At 42.1% G+C, this 24,751-nt stretch overlaps 8 protein-coding genes across 10 annotated transcripts; 7 read left to right on the plus strand and 1 right to left on the minus strand.

Moving 5' to 3' along the window:
- Positions 1–1,626: 1,626 nt before the first annotated feature.
- On the minus strand, positions 1,627–4,395 carry LOC119476971 (serine protease 23-like). Of its 3 annotated transcripts, none has more exons than XM_037750702.1 (2): positions 4,209–4,395; positions 1,627–3,641 (listed from the first exon to the last, which is right to left on the minus strand). In XM_037750702.1, the coding sequence occupies exon 2, from the start codon at positions 3,628–3,630 to the stop codon at positions 2,206–2,208; it is 1,425 nt and encodes a 474-aa protein (XP_037606630.1). In that variant the 5' UTR covers positions 3,631–3,641; positions 4,209–4,395; the 3' UTR covers positions 1,627–2,205. The 3 variants fall into 3 exon arrangements, with proteins under 3 accessions (XP_037606630.1, XP_037606631.1, XP_037606629.1); XM_037750703.1 differs by having other exon boundaries at positions 1,627–3,634; positions 4,205–4,395; XM_037750701.1 differs by having other exon boundaries at positions 1,627–3,634; positions 4,201–4,395.
- A 1,789-nt stretch (positions 4,396–6,184) lies between these two features.
- Positions 6,185–8,571, plus strand: LOC119477431 (leukotriene B4 receptor 1-like). The gene has a single exon (XM_037751520.1). The coding sequence runs from the start codon at positions 6,185–6,187 to the stop codon at positions 7,295–7,297; it is 1,113 nt and encodes a 370-aa protein (XP_037607448.1). The 3' UTR covers positions 7,298–8,571.
- Positions 8,521–10,671, plus strand: LOC119477432 (leukotriene B4 receptor 1-like; the record flags this gene model as incomplete). The annotated part of the gene is made up of 1 exon (XM_037751522.1): positions 8,521–10,671. A coding segment is annotated over one exon (996 nt), but the record flags the coding sequence as incomplete, so codon positions are not given.
- Positions 10,642–11,895, plus strand: LOC119477433 (leukotriene B4 receptor 1-like). The gene is made up of 2 exons (XM_037751523.1): positions 10,642–10,647; positions 10,754–11,895. Exons 1-2 carry the CDS (start codon positions 10,642–10,644, stop codon positions 11,753–11,755), a joined length of 1,008 nt encoding a protein of 335 aa, XP_037607451.1. The 3' UTR covers positions 11,756–11,895.
- Positions 11,896–12,619: 724 nt separating this feature from the next.
- LOC119477434 (leukotriene B4 receptor 1-like) lies at positions 12,620–13,754 on the plus strand. Its single transcript, XM_037751524.1, has 2 exons — positions 12,620–12,646; positions 12,753–13,754. Exons 1-2 carry the CDS (start codon positions 12,620–12,622, stop codon positions 13,752–13,754), a joined length of 1,029 nt encoding a protein of 342 aa, XP_037607452.1.
- A 3,166-nt stretch (positions 13,755–16,920) lies between these two features.
- Positions 16,921–18,718, plus strand: LOC119477435 (leukotriene B4 receptor 1-like). Its single transcript, XM_037751525.1, has 2 exons — positions 16,921–16,927; positions 17,186–18,718. The coding sequence occupies exons 1-2, from the start codon at positions 16,921–16,923 to the stop codon at positions 18,163–18,165; spliced, it is 987 nt and encodes a 328-aa protein (XP_037607453.1). The 3' UTR covers positions 18,166–18,718.
- An 868-nt stretch (positions 18,719–19,586) lies between these two features.
- LOC119477436 (leukotriene B4 receptor 1-like) lies at positions 19,587–21,016 on the plus strand. Its single transcript, XM_037751526.1, has 2 exons — positions 19,587–19,592; positions 19,698–21,016. Exons 1-2 carry the CDS (start codon positions 19,587–19,589, stop codon positions 20,700–20,702), a joined length of 1,011 nt encoding a protein of 336 aa, XP_037607454.1. The 3' UTR covers positions 20,703–21,016.
- Positions 21,017–21,823: 807 nt separating this feature from the next.
- On the plus strand, positions 21,824–24,474 carry LOC119477437 (leukotriene B4 receptor 1-like). The gene is made up of 2 exons (XM_037751527.1): positions 21,824–21,850; positions 21,957–24,474. Exons 1-2 carry the CDS (start codon positions 21,824–21,826, stop codon positions 22,959–22,961), a joined length of 1,032 nt encoding a protein of 343 aa, XP_037607455.1. The 3' UTR covers positions 22,962–24,474.
- The last annotated feature ends 277 nt before the right edge of the window (positions 24,475–24,751 follow it).

Genomic DNA, 24,751 nt, shown 5'->3' on the forward strand with positions numbered 1-24,751 from the left:
CTACCGTCACGACTCATCACTTATCTCTGTTCTGCTTTTGTTTTTGTCTTTTATTTGTTATCGGCATGAATTCTTTGGTTTGACAAAAAAAATGTGTTTGTGGCATGAACATTTCTGTTCAATAACAGACAAGAAAAGTACAATACAAGATATTTGAAACATCAGGAAATACATATGTTGTGTAGACCCTTTAACATGAAGTGAAATGAGGACCAACAGGTTTTACTTATTTACTTACTTACTAAACAAAAGTAAACAAAGCAAAATGTTTACATTGTGCGAAACATAGGATTTTCCTTTACATAATTACAGTTTCAAAGTGACATAAGTTAGGTGTTTCAGAGAGAAACAAATGTTGTGTTCAGAAAAAGGTAACAATGAATTTCTCTCACAAACTGAAGAACCAAACTAATGTCAAATTTAAATACTTTGTCATGTTTTAGCCCTTTTTGACTCCTACAGACTCTAATTAAATGAAAAATGGCTGAATAGGCCACAGATCCAGAACCAGGGACATGTACAGTATTCCTGGATTATAGATGTGCCTGACTCTGTCACTGAAGAGATGAGCTGGTTTCAGATCAGCATTCCTGGGCCGGTATGTATAAAGCTGCTCAGGCCCACCTACAGAAATGTCTGGGCCCCTGAGAAGGTCCAGTGAATGGCCCCTCCCCAAATCTGCTTTATAAATTAGCTAATAGTTCAGATCAGTAAATTTCTCAGGTGACCGGCCGTGACGTGTTTTTTTTTGTTGTTGTTTTTCGCAACGGGTTGTGTACAAATTTTTAAAAGAAAGACTCATACCATTTTCAGAAGAAGGGGTTTTCATTATGAAACAGGCTACATTAAAGCAATAATAAAAACATATTTTTTGTTGTTTTAATAAGTAATGGTGAATATTTTGGTTCAGAATAAAATTTGTTTTTCATTGCTTGCATATATTTCCCCTTTTTACCCCCTTATGGCCCTGAAGCTGCTCAGAGTTAAATTTTGGTCTTAAATGTGTCAAAAATGACATAGGCTACAGTAAATTAGCTCTTACTTCTTACAGTTAAGAATAAGTGTCATGCATAAACAATATTACGTGTTAAGACTTGGTCCCGGTTCTCCAGAGGTCCCTGCTACATTAGTTAAGAGTGACCAGCAGAGGCAGTGGCTACACACTTTCCATATTTTGGAAATGTATGGTGATAAATTAAGATGCATCTGTCCTAATACAACTCATACAACATGAAAAAGCTTGTGATATGATGGTGAAAATGTGCTGTTTGATTTGGGGAAAAATAAACAATTAAATATGTACTTAAAGGTCTTATTGATTTTTATGTTGAAATATATATATATATATATATATATTAAAAAAAAATACATCCACGGAGCCTTTCGAAAGGTGTCGAATAAAAGTATTGCTATTCCTGAAAATTATTATGATTGTGAATTAATCATTTTAAAAAATTTGGCAGGTCCAAAATGAATGTTTTGTTTATCTCTGTGGAGGATAATGTTCGATTCTCACTTCTAACAAGGCTTGTGAGTCAACAGTAAAACAACGCTGGTATCACGTGGTATCTCTGGGTCGTCAAGTTAGTGAGGAAAAAACAAATAAATGGCTGAAATTGACGGTAAGTGTCTGGCAACGACCTGTTGTGAAGTAAATGCAATGGAACGAGGGAGAGAGAATGCAACATCTAGTGGCTGAATGTTATCAATGTTATCAATAGCACCTTTAATTCACATAAAAACTTTTTTTATGGGACCTCCACTGATGAGTATCTCTTAAAATGGTTACGATATCCTTTTTTACCTTATTTAATATTTACATATTAATATTGTCATTATAGCTGTTGGGGAAATATCTTCTATAAACTTTAAGCTGTGATGCAGCCATGACCCATAACATAACCTAACATAACCTTTGGAGGCGTGCTATTGGCTGTTTTAGTGCTTGAGGAAGTGCATTTTGGGTAGACATGATTGTAGTCCTTAATTGACAACACTGCAGTCTGCATTTAAGATTCACTAAAAGTTAGATTCTTTGTACAAAGCTTCTAAGTCCTACTTTTTACTGAAATAAATTCAACTCATAAGTCAAAGTTTAGGACCATTCAAAAGTCTTTTTAAAAAAAGTTTTATACACACAGACCCAGATCTTTGAGTCTCCTTATAAGTTTCAACAGATATTTTTCTAGATCCATCGCTTTGCAGTCAAACCTCTTTACAGAGACTTGGATCTCCATGAATCCAGTGACAGATCTGGGCATATTTGGGTGGAGTAATCCGCACTGCAACATTAAAGTCCCTCTGCTCACCTCCCTCCACCTCCACCCACTGATGGCCTGAAAACACCCCAATCACCCTCCGCCTCCACTTCCCTTTCCTGTCTGCGTCTCCCACTCCCTGTCTCAGACGAACGTAAACACCTGCACCCGTGGCACCCGGCTGCGCATCGCAGTGCTGGTACATCAAATCGTCAGACTCGTTTGTCACCGAACAAAACCGGTAAACCACCTTCTCGTTTCCGCGCCCGTCCAGCAGGCTTTTGTCAGAGTCATAGCCTGAGAAGTGGATCCGTGCCAGGGGAGTGGAGGAGGGCGCCACTCCCAGCTCCATGTACTTTTGTTTGAGGGGTCGCTTCAGCTCCAGGAGGGCGTAATCGTAGTCGGGGGACACTGAGCTGGTGGAGCTCTTGGTTTGGATCCATCCTTGAGGGATTCTAGTTTGTTTGACTCGTGTCCAACGAAAGACGGGCTGCTTCCTGGGTTCAGCACTACGTCGTATACGGCTGAGACTTCTTTGTTTCCCTCCTCCTCCTCTCTCCAACTCACCTATATTCCCATAATCAGCTACACCCTCTTTTCTTCCTCTGCGCCTCCTGCCTTTGCCTCCCTTTCTCCCTCGAATTACATCTCCATCTATACTATTCTGCTCCTCACCTTCCTCCATGATCTGCTCCTCACCTTTCTCCCTGTCTCCTTTCCTCCCACCCCTCTGCCACCCTCCTCTCCTCCTGCCCCCTCTTCTTTTAGTCTTGAGCTGCAACACCCCTACTCTCAGCCTTCTGGCACTCTCCAGGTAGTCCCTCCCATCATGGATGCAGTGTGCCGCTGTTAGCACGTGTTTCTGAGATACTAGGACTCCGGAGCAGCCGGAGGAGAGACGAACAGCGGTGGAGAAAGGATAGTTGGTGACGAAATGAGAATCTGAGATCACAAAGCGTCCATCTGCTCCGTAAACCTGTCGTTTTCTGCGGGTGCGAGCCGGTGAGTGGGTTGGTGTTCCCGCAGACGTCTTGTTGAAACCCTGCAAACTGATATCTGTATGCGTGCGAGTGCCATTCTCATACATTGTCTCATATCCCAGAATCCTCTCTTGCTCAGTGTGGTCAATAAGTGGGAGGCTGCTTTGACACTCGATTCCGCAGAGTGTCTTTGTCCCTCCTCTCTCTTCTTCATCCTCCTCCTGCCCTCTGAACAAAGGCGTGTTTAGGGGCTCGGTGTGTGTGTCCAGCAGCACCGGGAGGCTCTGTCTGGTCCACCTGTGAGCCTCGCTGTTCTCATCTTTACCAAAAACTCCAGAAACTGTCAGGGCTGCTGCACAGAGCAGCAGACACAGGAAGTGATTGAGTCCCATCCCACTGAAAAGAAACCAAGGTGTTAGAGAGAAATACCATGGATCCAAGCCTCTTAACGTATATTAACTTTTAATCAGCCCAAGAGAAAAATCCTATGCATGTTGTCACAGCTCATACTAGTAGCACTGATGTTGCTTTTATATGTTATATGGCCAGCAGAGGGCACACAAGCTCAATTTCTGAACAATACACCACTCAGCAGCAAAGTGGAACTGTGATATCTTATTTTAAATTAACTGCAACAGAGTATACATAATTCAAAATGAAGATAATGCTATCGCTTTTACATGCAACATATATTTAGTGACACAAAAACATTTTTGACATAACTATTTTCTGATATTAATAAAGTTTAGAAGTCTGATATTATTCTATTAGCTTATTCAAAGAGTTATACTATATTATGCATCTTAGAAAAGAAGTAAGCCAGTCTGAAACCCAAGATAATTAGGAAACAGTAGTGGTTAAAATCAAAAAGAAGAAACAGAGAAAACATAGCTTTTGTTAACAATATCAAGAGGATTGATGGTGATTTTATTTTGAAAAGATTGTCAAGAAACCATTCCTACCTACAAAAAAAACACCCCCAAATCGTCCAGTGATTGTTCTCCGTCTCAGCAATAAAAAATCCTCTCCATCGAAACGGCTTCCAGCTGACTGACTTCCATCATTTACTGGGTTAAAAAAGGACTGGAGCGTGAGGAGAAGCTGTGTGCAAGAAGATCCTCATAGAAATCTACATCCCACTCTGATGCAGAAAAAAAAAAGCGAACAGGCAGAAAGGGGGGAGTCAGCCAGGAGGGGGCAAGCATGAATGAAGGTTTTGAACATGTGATGACATGACATTCTGGGTCAGGAGTTGAGCCGTGTGGAGAGAATTTGGGGTATTTTTCTCAGATTCCGCAAATATTTTGATTACGTCGGAAATACGCACAGAACAGTGATGCTTTCAATAGAAGGAAATTAATATAGATGTAAAGCTATTTACAGAGAGATCAACTGACAAAATGTTGCCTTTGAGCATGTGTTTATTTGGTGCTTTTGCGGTAAAAATGTAAGATTAGATTTATGCCAGGTGTCATACACACACGCACACACACACGGCTCTACACCTCTCAGATCTGGGGAGCCTGTATATTAACCCCTGTTGGTTTATTTTGACAAGTGTTTCTCCGCCTGGTGCAACAAGAGTTCATTCAGAGCAGAAACTCCTCCTTCCTCCTTGATAAGATGTTGTAACACCAACACACACACACACACATGCACCTACAGGCACACACACATCAATCAAAGGCTCAATTATTACTGTTAGACTGACAGATGATGTTTTTGCATTTGCAAAGATAGCAGGGTTTAGTTAGAGTGAAGTTTATATAATATGAGATTCGATAAGAGATGCAAAGTTCATCCTTGGCTTTGGAAACGGCATTCTGAGAGCTTTCTGGAGCTTTCGATCTTATCACATGATCTTCATCAGCAGATGGAGTTTGACCCGTTGTCACTTGGCGTTTTTCAGAGAACTTTTACGGATTCTCAAAAGTCACAAGAAGTCCTTTGTCAACAGCTGTTTCCAAGGTGAAGAGCGAACTCTGAACCTCAAATTTTTGGTCAACATGTACAAGAAGTCCTTAAAGTAAGAATATATATATATATATATATATATATATATTCCATGGCCAGGACGTTATCCACATTACTCTTCCTGGATCTGAGGTTCGACAATCGGTTGGAGCCTCCTTTTCAGCACCCTAGAATAAACTTTATTTCTGGTCTGCAACTCCACAGGCATTGTCCCCGACCTCCACGCGACACTAAAGAGGCATGTCAGCCAAGACAACTAAACAATGTTCAGAGCTTTCGGACGTGTCGTTCGGGTGTAGGCTCTTTCCACCGTTTGACAATATCCCCAGTCCGGGTCCACAGTTCTCCTCCCCTGCTGAACACAGCCTGAGCCAAGCCCTGCTTTCCCCGTCTGAGGCTATGGTTCTCTGCTGGAGAACGGTGGATTGCGCCCACCGGGTTGGGAGTGAGTTTCTGCCCCAAGCGAGGGAGTTCAGGTATCTCGGTGTCTCTGCGTCACCTCCTGGGTGAGGACAGAACATATCCTCCTGATGCTGTGGAAAATGAATCTGCAAGAGCGGGTTGTCAGCTGGTCATTTAGTGTCACACCCAGTTCCTTGGGGTCCAAACCGGGGACACCACAGAGTTCTCAATGTTGATGCAGAGGTCATAGACAGGAGATAACCTCTGTGGAAGCAAGAGCAGCTCGGTCTTGTCAAAGTTGAGCTTCAGATTGTGTGCAGACTTCCACAGAACAGAGAGATGTCAGCCAGATACGCAAAAATTCATGCGTATCATCTGCATATAGGAAAAAGCCATGTATATGAATAACAGAGCCAAGTCACTTGGTGTAAAGAGAAAAGGGCAGGGGACCCAAAACAAAACCCTGAGGGACCCCAGTACTGAGGCTACAAGGTTCAGACACAGAAGTGCGGCCCTTGAGGTAAGATGTGAACAGAAGGAGTTAATGAAGACTTGCAAAACCATGTCGTCATGATGAAACGTGACATTTGGAAAGATTTCATTGGCATCAAACAGTTTCTGTGTTATTCGTTCCTCTTTGAACACAACAAAGGGGAACATCTTGTTCCTCTGAATGACTGCGCAATTTCCATCATCACTCGCTCAGCGAACATTCAGCTTGTCTGCCAGCAGGTTTGCAGCATGGAACAACTCAACTCCTCTGTTGTCCCTTCTAACATCTCCTCATCTCCTGGACATCCATATCCTGCCTCCTGGGTTTCCACCGGTCTCATCCCTGCGATGGTGCTGGTCCTTTGCTTCCTGCTGGGAGTTCCTGGAAACATCGCTGTGGTCATCATCAGACCAAACTGGCAGCACCTGTCGATTCTGAGCCAGCGTTTGATGCTGAATTTGGCCATATCAGACCTGCTCTGCCTGCTCACCCTGCCGCTGTGGATTTACACGTTGCTGCAAAGCTGGACCATCGGCCTGGTGACCTGTAAGATCCTGGCGTATCTCATTTACTGCTGCCTTTATAGTAGCCTGATGACTGTGACGGCGCTGAGTGTCCAGCGCTACCTACTGGTGGTGTACCCACAGAGGTGCTTCAATCAGGTAGGAAGGAGGAGGCTGCTGGTTCTGCTCTGGCTGGTTGCGATGATCCTGTCCGTCCCTGCTTTAGTGGTTCGACAGCTGACCACAGACCAGAACTGGACAACCTGCCAAGCTCAATTCTCTTCCCCGGCCCAGCAGATGGCCGTGCTGCTGGCAGAGTCTCTGCCGGGATTTGTCTCAATTATTGTCGTGGTATTTGCATACATCACCCTCCACAGAAAAGTGAACCAGGCGGCTTTCTTCAACAACCCACAGACGACCCGACTGGTCACAAGTATCATCGTGACGTTCTTTGTCCTATGGGTGCCATATCATATCACAAATGTGCTCGCTGTGGCAGCAATTTCACTCAAAAATGACGGCCTGTTGAAGTTTTGCGAGGACAGCTGGAGCATTGTTGGAGCACTGGTATTTGTGAATAGCTGCCTGAATCCACTCCTTTATGCATTTGCTTCTAGAAACATGTGCACTTTATGCCGAAAAAGGGAACATACTGTTAATGCAGAGGGGCCGTTGCAGGAAGTTTAATCATTTGATATAGTATGATCGATGAAAAAAACACCAAATATCAGTGAAGAACCTCAATGATGATGATAAAAGATACTATAGAAATGATTTTTGTTCTTGTTGAACTGAAAAAAGGTGTTTTTAGATGAATGATCTCATGCTGACACACAGTCCTAGGGTGTTGTTCTCTCATTTGTCACAGAGAGATGTGCTTGATTTGTGGTTTAATGATGATTTTGAGGTTAAGCAACATCTCCCCTCAAACCAACTGTGAGCTGATTACAACTGGTCCTCAGCCAGAGTTGTAAAAATAGAGGTTTGAATGAATCAGGCAAATAGTCAAAATGTGGAAATGATACCAGCACACACACATCATTCATAGGCTCAACTACTACTGTTATCATACTAATAGATGATGTTTGTGGATGGCAGGATTCATTAGAGTAAATCACCGACAGGTTTCTATTGCAAATAAGCTAAGCAAGTTGAGGTTCAATGTTCATCCTTGGCCTTGGGTACAGCATTTTGAGCGCTTTCGATTGGATCACATGATCTTCATCAGCAGATGGAGGTTGCCCCGTTGCTGCTTTGCATTTTCCTGACCAGTTTAAGGGCTTCTCAAAAGTCACAAGTCTTTTGTCAGCTGCTGTTTCTGAGGTCAAAAGTGAACTCTGAATCTCACATTTTAAGCCAACATGGACAATTAGTCCTTAATGTGCCCACACAAAAAAAACATGTAATTTGAACTTTTCCATGACAAGTGGCAAAACTAAAAAAGATCATATGATATGACTGAAGGCTCTAGAACGGCTACTAAACAGCTACTAAATGGACCATGAGGGGAGATTATTTTGCCGAAACATGCAAGGTTTTATTAAAATATATATTTTTTTATTGTAAATATCCAATTAAACAATATTTCCAAAAAAATGGATATGTAGCATGTAGGAAGAAAGCATTTGTTGTTTTACATCCATTACTGTTTAAGGATAAATATATATGATGAGTGATGTTGGATGGGAAACAAATTGAGATTATTGTGTGGAAAATGCTTTTGCTTTGACATCATGTCTAAGAATATGTAGAGTCGTCACTGTTGCGGTATATCAAGATGTGAAAAGTAAGGCTCAGCTATGATGGAAGTGTCATATCGAAACAAGACTTCAGTAAATTAGCATTTATCAGTTCCTCTGTAATTCGTTCCTCTTTTAACACATCAAATGGGAACACCTTCGGTACACTGACAGACTGTTTCCATCTTCACTCACTCAGCGCTAAATATTCAGCTTGTCTGCCAGCAAGTTTGCAGCATGGAACAACTCAACTCCTCTGTTGTCCCTTCTAACATCTCCTCCTCTCCTGGACATCCATCTCCTGCCTCCTGGGTCTCCAGGGGTCTCATCCCTGCAATGGTGCTGTTACTCTGCTTCCTGCTGGGAGTTCCTGGAAACATCGCTGTGATCATCCTCAGACCAAACTGGCAGCACCTGTCCATTCTGAGCCAGCGTTTGATGCTGAATTTGGCCATATCAGACCTGCTCTGCCTGTTCACCCTGCCGCTGTGGATTTACACTTTGCTGCAAAGCTGGACCATCGGCCTGGTGACCTGTAAGATCCTGGCGTATCTCGTTTACTGTGGCCTTTATGGTAGCCTGCTGACTGTGACGATGCTGAGTGTCCAGCGCTACCTACAGGTGGTGCACCCACAGAGGTGCTTCAGTCAGGTAGGAAGGAGGAGGCTGCTGGTTCTGCTCTGGCTGGTTGCGATGATCCTGTCCATCCCAGCTTTAGTGTTTCGACAGCTGACCACATACCAGAACTGGACAATCTGCCAAGCTCATTTCTCTTCCCCGGCCCAGCAGATAGCCGTCCTGCTGGCAGAGACTCTGCCGGGATTTGTTTCAATTATTGTCGTGGTATTTGCATACAATGGCCTCCACAGAAAAGTGAACCAGGCGGTTTTCTTCAGCAACCCACAGACGACCCGGCTGGTCACAAGTATCATCGTGGTATTTTTTGTCCTGTGGGTGCCATATCATATCGTAAATGTGCTCGGTGTGGCAGCTAACTCGCTCAAAAACGACGGCCTGTTGAAGTTCTGCGTGGACAGCCGGAACATTGTTGAAGCACTGGTATTTGTGAATAGCAGCCTGAATCCACTCCTTTATGCGTTTGCTTCTAGAAACATGTGCACTGTGTGCCGAAAAAGGGAACATACTGTTAATGCAGAAGCGCAGTAGCAGGAAGTCTAATCATTTGATTCACAATACATTTAACTCACATGACTGATCAGCTGTTTCCGCTGTCGGCGCCTTCTCAGATATTCTCATAATGTGTCAATGCTAGTCTTCGTCTCCAGACAACATGAAACATGATCAATACTAGCTGACATGAAAGAACAATTAAAACTTGACCAATTGAAACAAATTCCTGAAGACCTCTCTCCATTTTTCTCTCGTAGATGGTTAGACGGAAAGCAGACTTGTTTTGTTTCCAGTTCGCAACCTCTATTTCTTCTTATTGGCGGATTACAGCCATGCGTCACCTATAGCTCCAACTTCTGACCAAACTACACTGTAGCAGAGTTTATTCACTCCAAACCTGTAAAATGCGACTAATTTGCATATCTTTTTTGTGACATTTCAAAATTTCCCTTAAAATTTTCTTAAACGTTGAATGGAAACATGGCTATTGTAATGTCTTCTTAAAGGTATAAGAACAGTGCTCCCGCACAGTAGCAGTGTGCTTCCAAAGATAACTTCCAGACAATTTCTCTGATATTGTAAAATGTTTCACTTAATTGTCTTTACGACCTCTGTGACTACGCTTAGTCTCTGTACAAATAATTCTCAATAAAGCTCTTTGTTGTTCTTCTACTGATGTGTCTTGTGATAGCTGGCTACATCCATTACTGCATCTTTTTGTTCTCCTTTCCTTTACACTCTCTCCGGCCGTCACCTTTAGTGCTTTCTTTTCATTAATTTCCGGCGGGACTGGAACTGACACTTTGATATGTTTGGTGAACCAGCAGGTCTAGGGGGGGTCTTCCAGTGTGTGAGTGGCTGAGAAGAGGGGCTTTCTCTCCTGTAGTAACTCTGTTGGTCGTGCCCTCAGAGGCCAAGGAAACGCCAAAAGTCACAAGTCTTTTGTCAGCTGCTGTTTCTAAGGTCAAAAGTGAACTCTGAATCTCACATTTTAAGCCAACATGGACAATTAGTCCTTAAAGTGCCCACAAAAAAAACATGTCATTTGGGGAACAAACTGGGATTATTGTGTGGAAAATGCTTTCGCTTTGACATCATGTCAAAGAATAGAGTCGTCACTGTTGCAGTATATCTAGTTATGAGAAGTAGGGCCCAGCTATGATGGAAGTGTGATATCCAGACAGGACTTCAGTTCATTGCCATTAATCAGTTCCTCTGTAATTCGTTCCTCTTTTAACACATCATAGTGGAGTCATCTTCGGTACTCTGACAGACTGTTTCCATCATCACTCACTCAGCGCTAAACATTGAGCTTGTCTGCCAGCAAGTTTGCAGCATGGAACAACTCAACTCCTCTGTTGTCCCTTCCAACATCTCCTCTCCTGGACATCCATCTCCTGCCTCCTGGGTCTCCACCGGTCTCATCCCTGCGATAGTGCTGTCCTTCTGCCTCCTGCTGGGAGTTCCTGGAAACATCGCTGTGATCATCCTCAAACCAAACTGGCAGCACCTGTCCACTCTGAGCCAGAGTTTGATGCTGAATTTGGCCATATCAGACTTGCTCTGCCTGCTCACCCTGCCGCTGGTGATTTACATTTTACTGCACAGCTGGACCATCGGCCTGGTGACCTGTAAGCTCATGAAGTATCTCATTTACTGCTGCGTTTATGGTAGCCTGCTGACTGTGACGATGCTGAGTGTCCAGCGCTACCTACAGGTGGTGCACCCGCAGAGGTGCTTCAATCAGGTAGGAAGGAGGAGGCTGCTGGTTCTGCTCTGGCTGGTTGCGATGATCCTGTCCATCCCTGCTTTAGTGGTTCAACAGCTGACCACAGACCAGAACTGGACAACCTGCCAATCTCACTACTCTTCCCCGGCCCAGCAGATAGCCGTCCTGCTGGCAGAGTCTCTGCCGGGATTTGTTTCAATTATTGTCGTGATAATTGCATACAGCGGCCTCCACAGAAAAGTGAACCAGGCGGTTTTCTTCAGCAACCCACAGACGACCCGGCTGGTGACAAGTATCATCGTGACATTCTTCATCCTATGGGTACCATATCATATCACAAATGTGCTCGAAGTTGCAGCAGTTTTGCTCAAAAACGACAGCCTGTTGAAGCTCTTCATGGACATCCGGAACATTGTTGTAGCACTGGTATTTGTGAATAGCTGCCTGAATCCACTCCTTTATGCGTTTGCTTCTAGAAACATGTGCACTGTGTGCCAAAAAAGGGAACATACTGTTAATGCAGAAGCACAGTTGCAGGAAGTCTAATCATTTGATATAGTATGATCGATAAAAAAAACACCAAAGAGTGAAGAGCCTCAATGATGATACGCTTAGAAAAAAATCATTTTTGTTCTCGTGGAACAAAAAGGTGTTTTTAGTCAAAAGATCTCACGCTGATACGCACTTTGAGGGTGTGGTTCTTTCATTTGTCACAGAGAGCTTTTTTTAATGTGGATGTGTGTGTAGTAAGACTGTAAACAAGCTTTATCCAGCACTTCTCTCTCTGATAATGGCATTGTCTATTTAAGCATCTTAGCTTTTAAGGGAGAGATCCAGTCCCAGGAAACAACAGAAAAGATTTAATAAATGTTTGTGTTGGAGTGCATCCAACAAGAGGAATGACAGTTTGTCTCCAATGTTTAGCAACAGAGAGACATAGACAGACAAGAGAGAGGGAGAGTGTGCTGGACGGATAATCCAAGCAGATGTGTAAAATCATTCATTCATTTATTCTTCTATATTTTGTTTGGGAAAACTGGAGTCTAGAAACATGCAAGGTTTTATTAAAATAGTTTTATTTCACTTGTAAATATCAAGTTAAACAATATTTCCAAAAAAATGGATATGTAGCATGTAGGAAGAAAGCATTTGTTGTTTTACATCCACTACTGTTTGATGATAAATATACATGATGAGAGATGTTGGATGGGAAACACATTGGGATTATTGTGTGGAAAATGCTTTTGCTTTGACATCATGTCCAAGAATATGTAGAGTCATCACTGTTGCGGTATATCTAGATATGAAAAGTAGTGTTCAGGTTGTATTTTTTTCTTCACCGGAGGTGTTGTGGTGAAAGCTCCCTGTGCAGGAAACAGAATATGGAAAAATGCCTCAGAGAATGAAGCCATGCAAAACCAGCCAGCTATGAAGGAAGTGTGATATCCAGACAGGACTTCAGTTCATTGTCATTAATCAGTTCATTTGTAATTCGTTCCTCTTTTAACGCATCATAGTGGAGTCATCTTTGGTATTCTGACAGACTGTCTCCATCTTCACTCACTCAGCGCTAAACATTGAGCTTGTCTGCCATCAAGTTTGCAGTATGGAACAACTCAACTCCTCTGTTGTCCCTTCTAACATCTCCTCTCCTGGACATCCATCTCCTGCCTACTGGGACTCCAGACGTCTCATCCCTGCAATAGTGCTGTCCTTCTGCTTCCTGCTGGGAGTTCCTGGAAACATCGCTGTAATCATCATCAGACCAAACTGGCAGCACCTGTCCACTCTGAGCCAGAGTTTGATGCTGAATTTGGCCATATCAGACCTGCTCTGCCTGCTCACCCTGCCGCTGTTGATTTACATTGTACTGCACAGCTGGACCCTCGGCCTGGTGACCTGTAAGCTCATGAAGTATCTCACATACTGCAGCATTTGCAGTAGCCTGCTGACTGTGACGGCGCTGAGTGTCCAGCGCTACCTACAGGTGGTGTACCCACAGAGGTGCTTCAATCAGGTAGGAAGGAGGAGGCTGCTGGTTCTGCTATGGCTGGTTGCGATGATACTGTCCATCCCTACTTTAGTGGTTCAACAGCTGACCACAGACCAGAACTGGACAACCTGCAAAGCTCACTTCTCTTCCCCGGCCCAGCAGATAGCCGTCATGCTGGCAGAGTCTCTGCTGGGATTTGTTTCAATTATTGTCGTGGTATTTGCATACATCGACCTCCACAGAAAAGTGAACCAGTCGGCTTTCTTCAACAACCCACAGACGAACCGGCTCGTCACAAGTATCATCGTGATGTTCTTCATCCTATGCGTGCCATATCATATCACAAATGTGCTCGGTGTGATAGCTATCTTGCTCAAAAACGACGGCCTGTTAAAATTCTGCATGGACAGCCGGAGAAGTGTTGGAGCACTGGTATTTGTGAATAGCTGCCTGAATCCACTCCTCTATGCGTTTGCTTCTAGAAACATGTGCACTGTGTGCCGAAAAAGGGAACATACTGTTAATGCAGAAGCGCAGTTGCAGGAAGTCTAATCATTTGATATAAAATAGTAAGATAGATAAAAAAAACACCAAAGAGTGAAGAGCCTCGATGATGATACGCTTAGAAAATAATCATTTTTGTTTTTGTGGAACAAAAAGGTTTTTTTAGTCAAAAGATCTCACGCTGATACGCACTTTGAGGGTGTGGTTCTTTCATTTGTCACAGAGAGCTGCAGAAGATTTGTGGTTTAATGATAATTTTTTAGTTTATGCAAAGTCTCCTCTGAAATTCAACTGTGTGCTGATTATAACTGGTCCTCAGCCAGAGCTGTAAAAGTAGATATAATAGAAAAATGAATCAGACAAAGAGTCTAAAAATCAACATGGAAATCATAGATTCTATTGCGTTTACAATACAGTTTCCTTTTTGTGAATTTAGATCATAATCTCCAGAAATATTTTTCTTCTACTTCATCATAAATGTATTTATTTTTATTAATGTGGATGTGTGTGGTAAGACTGTAAACAAGCTTTATCCAGCACTTCTCTCTCTGATAATGGCATTGTCTATTTAAGCATCTCAGCTTTTAAGGGAGAGATCCAGTCCCAGGAAACAACAGAAAAGATTTAATAAATGTTTGTGTTGGAGTGCATCCAACAAGAGGAATGACAGTTTGTCTCCAATGTTTAGCAACAGAGAGACATAGACAGACAAGAGAGAGGGAGAGTGTGCTGGACGGATAATCCAAGCAGATGTGTAAAATCATTCATTCATTTATTCTTCTATATTTTGTTTGGGACCACTGGAGTCTAGAATCATTTTCAGGCAGACTATTTCACCTCTGTAACTTTTTTTGTTGTTGTATATTTTATATAATTTTTCCTCCAGTAAACTGTGTTGAGACATTGTAACATGTCACTTTAAACATATGCAAATTACAACACATTAACATGATTAAAAAAGAAAGATATAATGTATATCTTATATTGCTTTATGATAAATGGGCTTTTGTAATTTCACGGTCAAAAGTGTAATTATCAGCAATAATACCACACTGTAAAAATACTCCAAGTAAAAGTTCTGCATTGAAAATGATACGTAAAGGAAAAGTTTGACATTTTGTTGGATGAGAAAGTTCTCGTCTAACTCTCGGCAAGAAAGCAAATACACATATTAGTAGTACAGAAGTATTATCAGCAAAATACACTTCAACTATGAAAAAATGAGAAAAATGCCCCTAAGAAAAATGCCCCTGTGACTGTTACAGTATATGATTATATATTATATCTTGAAGTAACTGTTACTGATGCATAAATGATAAGCAGTTTTTTTAATGTCGTTGGTTGAGGTGGATCTAATGTTTAACTAGTTTGCTGTTGCTGTTGTTCAATCTATAACCATATAACATATTTTTATAAGCTCAATGTTTCTTATCCACTCTTAGTATGACTGTGCTCATATTATGTTGGTCATTAGCTGTGTTGCCATTCACATATATTTATTCCCATTTTGAAATATTGCATTAGAAAAGCTGTATGAAAACGCCATAATTCAATAAAACTTCCTCATCTTCGGAAAAAAAAATGTTGACGCTCGCTTGAGCTGGTTTTTGCATTTGTCAAAAAAGAGTTGATGCTCTAAATGGATTATGTAAACGCCTTTGCCGAATAAATTCTGACGTAGCAAACATTTAACTCACATGACTGATCAGCTGTTTCCGCTGTCGGCGCCTTCTCAGATATTCCCATAATGTGTCAATGCTTGTCTTCGTCTCCAGACAACATGAAACATGATCAATACTAGCTGACATGAAAGAACAATTAAAATTTGCCCAATTGAAAAAAATTCCTGAAGACCTTTCTCCATTTTTCTCTCGTAGATGGTTAGACGGAAAGCTGACTTGTTTTGTTTCCAGTTCGCAACCTCTATTTCTTCTTCTTATTACGCCTATAGCACCAACTTCTGACCAAACTACACTGTAGCAGAGTTTATTCACTCCAAACCTGTAAAATGCGACTAATTCGCATATCTTTTTTTGTGACATTTCAAAATTTCCCTTAAAATTCGCTCAACAGTTGAATGCCAACACGGCTATTGTAATGTCTTCTTAAAGGTATATGAACAGTGCTCCCGCACAGTAGCAGTGTGCTTCCAAAGATAACTTCCAGACAATTTCTCTGTTATTGTAAAATGTTTCACTTAATTGTCTTTACGACCTCTGTGACTACGCTTAGTCTCTGTACAAATAATTCTCAATAAAGCTCTTTGTTGTTCTTCTACTGATGTGTCTTGTGATAGCTGGCTACATCCATTACTGCATCTTTTTATTCTCCTTTCCTTTACACTCTCTCCGGCCGTCACCTTTAGTGCTTCCTTTTCATTCATTTCCGGCGGGACTGGAACTGACACTTTGATATGTTTGGTGAACCAGCAGGTCTAGGGGGGGTCTTCCAGTATGTGTGTGGCTGAGAAGAGGGGCTTTCTCTCCTGTAGTAACTCTGTTGGTCGTGCCCTGAGAGGCCAAGGAAACGCCAAAAGTCACAACAAGTCTTTTGTCAGCGGCTGTTTCTAAGGTCAAAAGTGAACTTCACATTTGAAGCCAACATGGACAATTAGTCCTTAAAGTGCCCACAAAAAAAAAATGTAATTTGAACATTTCCATGACAAGTGTCAAAACTAAAAAAGATCATATGATGTGACTGAAGGCTTTAGAACGGCTACTAAACAGCTACTAAAAGGACCATGAGGGGAGATTATTTTGTCGAAACATGCAAGGTTTTATTAAAATATTTGAATATTGGGCGGCTGGTTAGCTCAGTCGGTAGAGCGAGCGCCAATGTATCGCCAAGGCTCAGTCCTAGCAGCGGTGGACCTGGGTTCGAATCCGGCCTATGGTCCTTTCCGCATGTCATTTCTCTCTCTCCCCCTTTCCAACACTCTATCCACTGTCCTATCAATAAATGCTTAAAAATCACCCCAAAAAATAAAAAAAAAAAAAAAAAAATATTTGAATATCAATTGTAAATATCAAGTTAAACAATATTTCCAAAAATGGAAAGTATTTGTTGTTTTACATCCACTACTGTTTAATGATAAATATATATGATGAGAGATGTTGGATGGGAAACAAATTGGGATTATTGTGTAGAAAATGCTTTTGCTTAGACATCATGTCAAAGAATATGTAGAGTCGTCACTGTTGCAGTATATCTAGATATGAAAAGTAAGGCTCAGGTTGTATTGTTTTCTTCCCTGGAGGTGTTGTTGTGAAAGCTCCCTGTGCAGGAAACAGAATATGGAAAAATGCATCAGATAATGAAGCCATGCAAAACCACCCAGCTATGATCGAACTTGTGATATCCAGACAGGACTTCAGTTCATTGTCATTAATCAGTTCATTTGTAATTCGTTCCTCTTTTAACACATCAAAGGGGAACATCTTCGGTACTCTGACAGACTGTCTCCATCTTCACTCACTCAGCGCAAAACATTAAGCTCGTCTGCCAGCAAGTTTGCAGCATGGAACAACTCAACTCTTCTGTTGTCCTTTCTAACATCTCCTCCTCTCCTGGACATCCATATCCTGTCTCCTGGGTCTCCAGGGGTCTCATCCCTGCAATGGTGCTGTTACTCTGCTTCCTGCTGGGATTTCCTGGAAACATCGCTGTGATCATCCTCAGACCAAACTGGCAGCACCTGTCCACTCTGAGCCAGCGTTTGATGCTGAATTTGGCCATATCAGACCTGCTCTGCCTGCTCACCCTGCCGCTGTGGATTTACACTTTACTGTACAGCTGGACCCTCGGCCTGGTGACCTGTAAGCTCCTGGCGTATCTCATTTACTGCAGCGTTTACAGTAGCCTGCTGACTGTGACGGCGCTGAGTGTCCAGCGCTACCTACAGGTGGTGTACCCACAGAGGTGCTTCAGTCAGGTAGGAAGGAGGAGACTGCTGGTTCTGCTCTGGCTGGTTGCGATGATCCTGTCCATCCCAGCTTTAGTGGTTCGACAGCTGACCACATACCAGAACTGGACATCCTATAAACCTCACTTCTCTTCCCCGGGCCAGCAGATATCCGTCCTATTGGCAGAGACTCTGCCGGGATTTGTTTCAATTATTGTCGTGGTATTTGCATACAGCGGCCTCCACAGAAAAGTGAACCAGGCGGTTTTCTTCAACAACCCACAGACGACCCGGCTGGTCACACGTATCGTCGTGGTATTTTTTGTCCTGTGGGTGCCATATCATATCGTAAATGTTCTTGGTGTGGCAGCAATCTCGCTCAAAAACGACGGCCTGTTGAAGTTCTGCATGGCCAGCTGGAACATTGTTGGAGCACTGATATTTGTGAATAGCTGCCTGAATCCACTCCTTTATGCGTTTGCTTCTAGAAACATGTGCACTGTGTGCCGAAAAAGGGAACATACTGTTAATGCAGAAGCGCAGTTGCAGGAAGTCTAATCATTTGATATAGTATGATCGATGATGATTTTTGTTCTTGTGGAACAAAATTGTGTTTTTAGTCAAAGATCTCATGCTGATAAGCACTTTGAGGGTGTGGTTCTTTGATTTGTCACAGAGAGCTGCACAAGATTTGCAGTTTAATGGTGATTTATGAGGTTATGCAAAGTCTCCCCTCAAATTCAACTGTGTGCTGATTATAACTGGTCCTCAGCCAGAGCTGTAAAAATAGATATAATAGAAAGATTATCAAAAAAGAGTTGATGCTCTAAATGGATTATGGAAACACCTTTGCCAAATAAATTCTGACGTAGCGAACATTTAACTCACATGACTGATCAGCTGTTTCCGCTGTCGGCGCCTTCTCAGATATTCCAATAATGTGTCAATGCTTGTCTTCGTCTCCAGACAACATGAAACATGATCAATACTAGCTGACATGAAAGAACAATTAAAACTTGACCAATTGAAACAAATTCCTGAAGACCTCTCTCCATTTTTCTCTCGTAGATGGTTAGACGGAAGGCTGACTTGTTTCGTTTCCAGTTCGCAACCTCTATTTCTTCTTATTGGCGGATTACAGCCATGCGTCACCTATAGCTCCAACTTCTGTACAAACTACACTGTAGCAGAGTTTATTCACTCCAAACCTGTAAAATGCGACTAATTTGCATATCTTTTTTGTGACATTTCAAAATTTCCCTTAAAATTTGCTTAAAGGTTGAATGCAAACATGGCTATTGTAATGTCTTCTTAAAGGTATATGAACAGTGCTCCCGCACAGTAGCAGTGTGCTTCCAAAGATAACTTCCAGACAATTTCTCTGTTATTGTAAAATGTTTCACTTAATTGTCTTTACGACCTCTGTGACTACGCTTAGTCTCTGTACAAATAATTCTCAATAAAGCTCTTTGTTGTTCTTCTACTGATGTGTCTTGTGATAGCTGGCTACATCCATTACTGCATCTTTTTGTTCTCCTTTCCTTTACACTCTCTCCGGCCGTCACCTTTAGTGCTTCCTTTTCATTAATTTCCGGCGGGACTGGAACTGACACTTTGATATGTTTGGTGAACCAGCAGGTCTAGGGGGGGTCTTCCAGTGTGTGAGTGGCTGAGAAGAGGGGCTTTTTCTCTCTCCTGTAGTAACTCTGTTGGTCGTGCCCTCAGAGGCCGAGGAAACGCCAAAAGTCACAACAAGTCTTTTGTCAGCTGCTGTTTCTAAGATCAAAAGTGAACTCTGAATCTCACATTTTAAGCCAACATGGACAATTAGTCCTTAAAGTGCCCACAAAAAAAACATGTCATTTGGGGAACAAATTGGGATTATTGTGTGGAAAATGCTTTCGCTTTGACATCATGTCGAAGAATAGAGTCGTCACTGTTGCAGTATATCTAGTTATGAGAAGTAGGGCCCAGCTATGATGGAAGTGTGATATCCAGACAAGACTTCAGTAAATTAGCATTAATCAGTTCATTTGTAATTCGTTCCTCTTTTAACACATCAAAGGGGAACATCTTCGGTACTCTGACAGACTGTCTCAATCTTCACTCACTCAGCGCTTAATATTCAGCTTGTCTGCCAGCAAGTTTGCAGCATGGAACAACTCAACTCCTCTGTTGTCCCTTCTAACATCTCCTCCTCTCCTGGACATCCATATCCTGCCTCCTGGGTCTCCAGGGGTCTCATCCCTGCGATGGTGATGTCCTTCTGCTTCCTGCTGGGAGTTCCTGGAAACATCGCTGTGATCATCCTCAGACCAAACTGGCAGCACCTGTCCACTCTGAGCCAGCGTTTGATGCTGAATTTGGCCATATCAGACCTGCTCTGCCTGCTCACCCTGCCGCTGTTGATTTACACTTTACTGTACAGCTGGACCCTCGGCCTGGTGACCTGTAAGATCCTGGTGTATCTCATTTACTGCAGCGTTTACAGTAGCCTGCTGACTGTGACGGCGCTGAGTGTCCAGCGCTACCTACTGGTGGTTCACCCGCAGAGGTGCTTCAATCAGGTAGGAAGGAGGAGGCTGCTGGTTCTGCTCTGGCTGGTTGCGATGATCCTGTCCATTCCTACTTTAGTGGTTCGACAGCTGACCACATACCAGAACTGGACAACCTGCAAACCTCACTACTCTTCTCCGACTCAGCAGATGTCCGTCCTGCTGGCAGAGTCTCTGACGGGATTTGTTTTATTTATTGTCGTGGTATTTGCATACAGCGGCCTCCACAGAAAAGTGAACCAGGCGGCTTTCTTCAACAACCCACAGACGACCCGACTGGTCACAAGTATCATTGTGGTAGTTTTTGTCCTGTGGTTGCCATATCATATCACAAATGTGCTCGCTGTGGCAGCAATTTCACTCACAAACGACAGTCTGTTGAAGTTCTGCGTGGACATCTGGAACATTGTTGAAGCACTGATATTTGTGAATAGCTGCCTGAATCCACTCCTCTATGCGTTTGCTTCTAGAAACATGTGCACTGTGTGCCGAAAAAGGGAACATACTGTTAATGCAGAAGCGCAGTTGCAGGAAGTCTAATCATTTGATATAGTATGATCGATAAAAAAAACAACAAAGAGTGAAGAACCTCGATGATGATACGCTTAGAAAATAATCATTTTTGTTTTTGTGGAACAAAAAGGTGTTTTTAGTCAAAAGATCTCACGCTGATACGCACTTTGAGGGTGTGGTTCTTTCATTTATCACAGAGAGCTGCACAAGATTTGTGGTTTAATGATACTTTTTGAGGTTATGCAAAGTCTCCTCTGAAATTCAGCTGTGTGCTTATTATAACTGGTCCTCAGCCAGAGCTGTAAAAGTAGATGTAATAGAAAAATTAATCAGACAAAGAGTCTAAAAATTCAACATGGAAATAATAGATTCTATTGCGTTTACGATACAATTTATTTTTAGTGAATTTAAATCATAATCTCCAGAAATATTTTTCTTCTACTTCATCATAAATGTATTTTTTTTTTTTAATGTGGATGTGTGTGTAGTAAGACTGTAAACAAGCTTTATCCAGCACTTCTCTCTCTGATAATGGCATTGTCTATCTAAGCATCTTAGCTTTTAAGGGAGAGATCCAGTCCCAGGAAACAACAGAAAAGATTTAATAAATGTTTGTGTTGGAGTGCATCCAACAAGAGGAATGACAGTTTGTCTCCAATGTTTAGCAACAGAGAGACATACAGACAAGAGAGAGGGAGAGTGTGCTGGACGGATAATCCAAGCAGATGTGTAAAATCATTCATTCATTTATTCTTCTATATTTTGTTTGGGAAAACTGGAGTCTAGAAACATGCAAGGTTTTATTAAAATAGTTTTATTTCACTTGTAAATATCAAGTTAAACAATATTTCCAAAAAATGGATATGTAGCATGTAGGAAGAAAGCATTTGTTGTTTTACATCCACTACTGTTTGATGATAAATATACATGATGAGAGATGTTGGATGGGAAACACATTGGGATTATTGTGTGGAAAATGCTTTTGCTTTGACATCATGTCCAAGAATATGTAGAGTCGTCACTGTTGCGGTATATCTAGATATGAAAAGTAGTGTTCAGGTTGTATTTTTTTCTTCACTGGAGGTGTTGTGGTGAAAGCTCCCTGTGCAGGAAACAGAATATGGAAAAATGCCTCAGAATATGAAGCTATGCAAAACCAGCCAGCTATGAAGGAAGTGTGATATCCAGACAGGACTTCAGTTCATTGTCATTTATCAGTTCATTTGTAATTCGTTCCTCTTTTAACGCATCATAGTGGAGTCATCTTTGGTACTCTGACAGACTGTCTCCATCTTCACTCACTCAGCGCTAAACATTGAGCTTGTGTACCAGCAAGTTTGCAGCATGGAACAACTCAACTCCTCTGTTGTCCCTTCTAACATCACATCCTCTCCTGGACATCCATCTCCTGCCTACTGGGTGTCCAGGGGTCTCATCCCTGCGATAGTGCTGTCCTTCTGCATCCTGCTGGGAGTTCCTGGAAACATCGCTGTGATCATCCTCAGACCAAACTGGCAGCACCTGTCCACTCCGAGCCAGAGTTTGATGCTGAATTTGGCCATATCAGACCTGCTCTGCCTGCTCACCCTGCCGCTGTTGATTTACATTTTACTGCACAGCTGGACCCTCGGCCTGGTGACCTGTAAGCTCATGAAGTATCTCACGTACTGCAGCATTTACAGTAGCCTGCTGACTGTGACGGCGCTGAGTGTCCAGCGCTACCTGCAGGTGGTGTACCCACAGAGGGGCTACAGTCAGGTAGGAAAGAGGAGGCTGCTGGTTCGGCTCTGGCTGGTTGCGATGATCCTGTCCATTCCTCCTTTAGTGGTTCAACAGCTGACCACATACCAGAACTGGACAATCTGCCAATCTCACTACTCTTCCCCGGCCCAGCAGATAGCCGTCCTGCTGGCAGAGTCTCTGCCGGGATTTGTTTCAATTATTGTCGTGATAATTGCATACAGCGGCCTCCACAGAAAAGTGAACCAGGCGGTTTTCTTCAGCAACCCACAGACGACCCGGCTGGTGACAAGTATCATCGTGACGTTCTTCATCCTATGGGTACCATATCATATCACAAATGTGCTCAATGTGGCAGCAATTTTGCTCAAAAATGACGGCCTGTTGAAGTTCTGCATGGCCAGCTGGAACATTGTTGGAACACTGATATTTTTGAATAGCTGCCTGAATCCACTCCTCTATGCGTTTGCTTCTAGAAACATGTGCACTTTTTGCCGAAAAAGGGAACATACTGTTAATGCAGAAGAGCAGTTGCAGGAAGTCTAATCATTTGATATAGTATGATCGATAAAAAAAACACCAAAGAGTGAAGAACCTCGATGATGATACGCTTAGAAAAAAATCATTTTTGTTCTTGTGGAACAAAAAGGTGTTTTTAGTCAAAGATCTCACGCTGATACGCACTTTGAGGGTGTGGTTCTTTCATTTGTCACAGAGAGCTGCACAAGATTTGTGGTTTAATGGTGATTTTTGAGGTTATGCAAAGTCTCCCCTCAAATTCAACTGTGTGCTGATTATAACTGGTCTTCAGCCAGAGCTGTACAAATAGATATAATAGAAAAATGTTTGTCTCCAATGTTTAGCAACAGAGAGACATAGACAGACAAGAGAGAGGGAGAGTGTGCTGGACGGATAATCCAAGCAGATGTGTAAAATCATTCATTAATTTATTCTTCTATATTTTGTTTGTGACCACTGGAGTCTAGAAACATTTTCAGGCAGACTATTTTACCTCTGTAATATTTTTTTTTGTATATTGTATATATTTTTGCCTCCAGTAAACTGTGATGAGACATTGCAACATGTCACTTTAAACATATGCAAATTACAACACATTAACATTATTAAAAAAGAAAGATATAATGTATATCTTATATTGCTTTATGATAAATGGGCTTTTGTAATTTCACGGTCAAAAGTGTTATTATCAGCAATAATACCACACTGTAAAAATACTCCAAGTAAAAGTTATGCATTGAAAATGATACGTAAAGGAAAAGTTTGACATTTTGTTGGATGAGAATGTTCTCGTCTAACTCTCGGCAAGAAAGCAAATACACATATTAGTAGTACAGAAGTATTATCAGCAAAATACACTTCAACTATGAAAAAATGCAGAAAAATGCCCCTGTGACTGTTACAGTATATGATTATATATTATATCTTGAAGTAACTGTTACTGATGCATAAATGATAAGCAGTTTTTTAATGTCGTTGGTTGAGGTGGATCTAATGTTTAACTAGTTTACTGTTGCTGTTGTTCAATCTATAACCATGTACACTGTAGCAGAGTTTATTCACTCCAAACCTATAAAATGCGCCTAATTTGCATATCTTTTTTGTGACATTTCAAAATTTCCCTTAAAATTTGCTTGAAGGTTGAATGGAAACATGGCTATTGTAATGTCTTCTTAAAAAGGTATATGAACAGTGCTCCCGCACAGTAGCAGTGTGCTTCCAAAGATAACTTCCAGACAATTTCTCTGTTATTGTAAAATGTTTCACTTAATTGTCTTTACGACCTCTGTGACTACGCTTAGTCTCTGTACAAATAATTCTCAATAAAGCTCTTTGTTGTTCTTCTACTGATGTGTCTTGTGATAGCTGGCTACATCCATTACTGCATCTTTTTGTTCTCCTTTCCTTTACACTCTCTCCGGCCTTCACCTTTTGTGCTTTCTTTTCATTAATTTCCGGCGGGACTGGAACTGACACTTTGATATGTTTGGTGAACCAGCAGGTCTAGGGGGGGTCTTCCAGTGTGTGTGTGGCTGAGAAGAGGGGCTTTCTCTCCTGTAGTTACTCTGTCGGTCGTGCCCTCAGAGGCCGAGGAAACGCCATTTACGTTCTCTCCTCAGGCTGTGTGGACAGCAGGCTGGGTTGACTCATAACCCATTTTGTGCTGAACTCTGTCTAGACACCACTGTTAATAAAAAAAAGCAGTCAGGACTGCTGCGGGAGGGAGTTTGTGTATGTGTTATTTGTGACTCAGTATTTCCCCCAGCTGCTCCTTTGGGCCCAGGCAGGGTTTTCTCTGGCCGGTTCTCAACAAAGAA

Source organism: Sebastes umbrosus, chromosome 18 (genome assembly GCF_015220745.1).
Source record: "Sebastes umbrosus isolate fSebUmb1 chromosome 18, fSebUmb1.pri, whole genome shotgun sequence".
NCBI classification, from domain to species: domain Eukaryota; kingdom Metazoa; phylum Chordata; class Actinopteri; order Perciformes; family Sebastidae; genus Sebastes; species Sebastes umbrosus.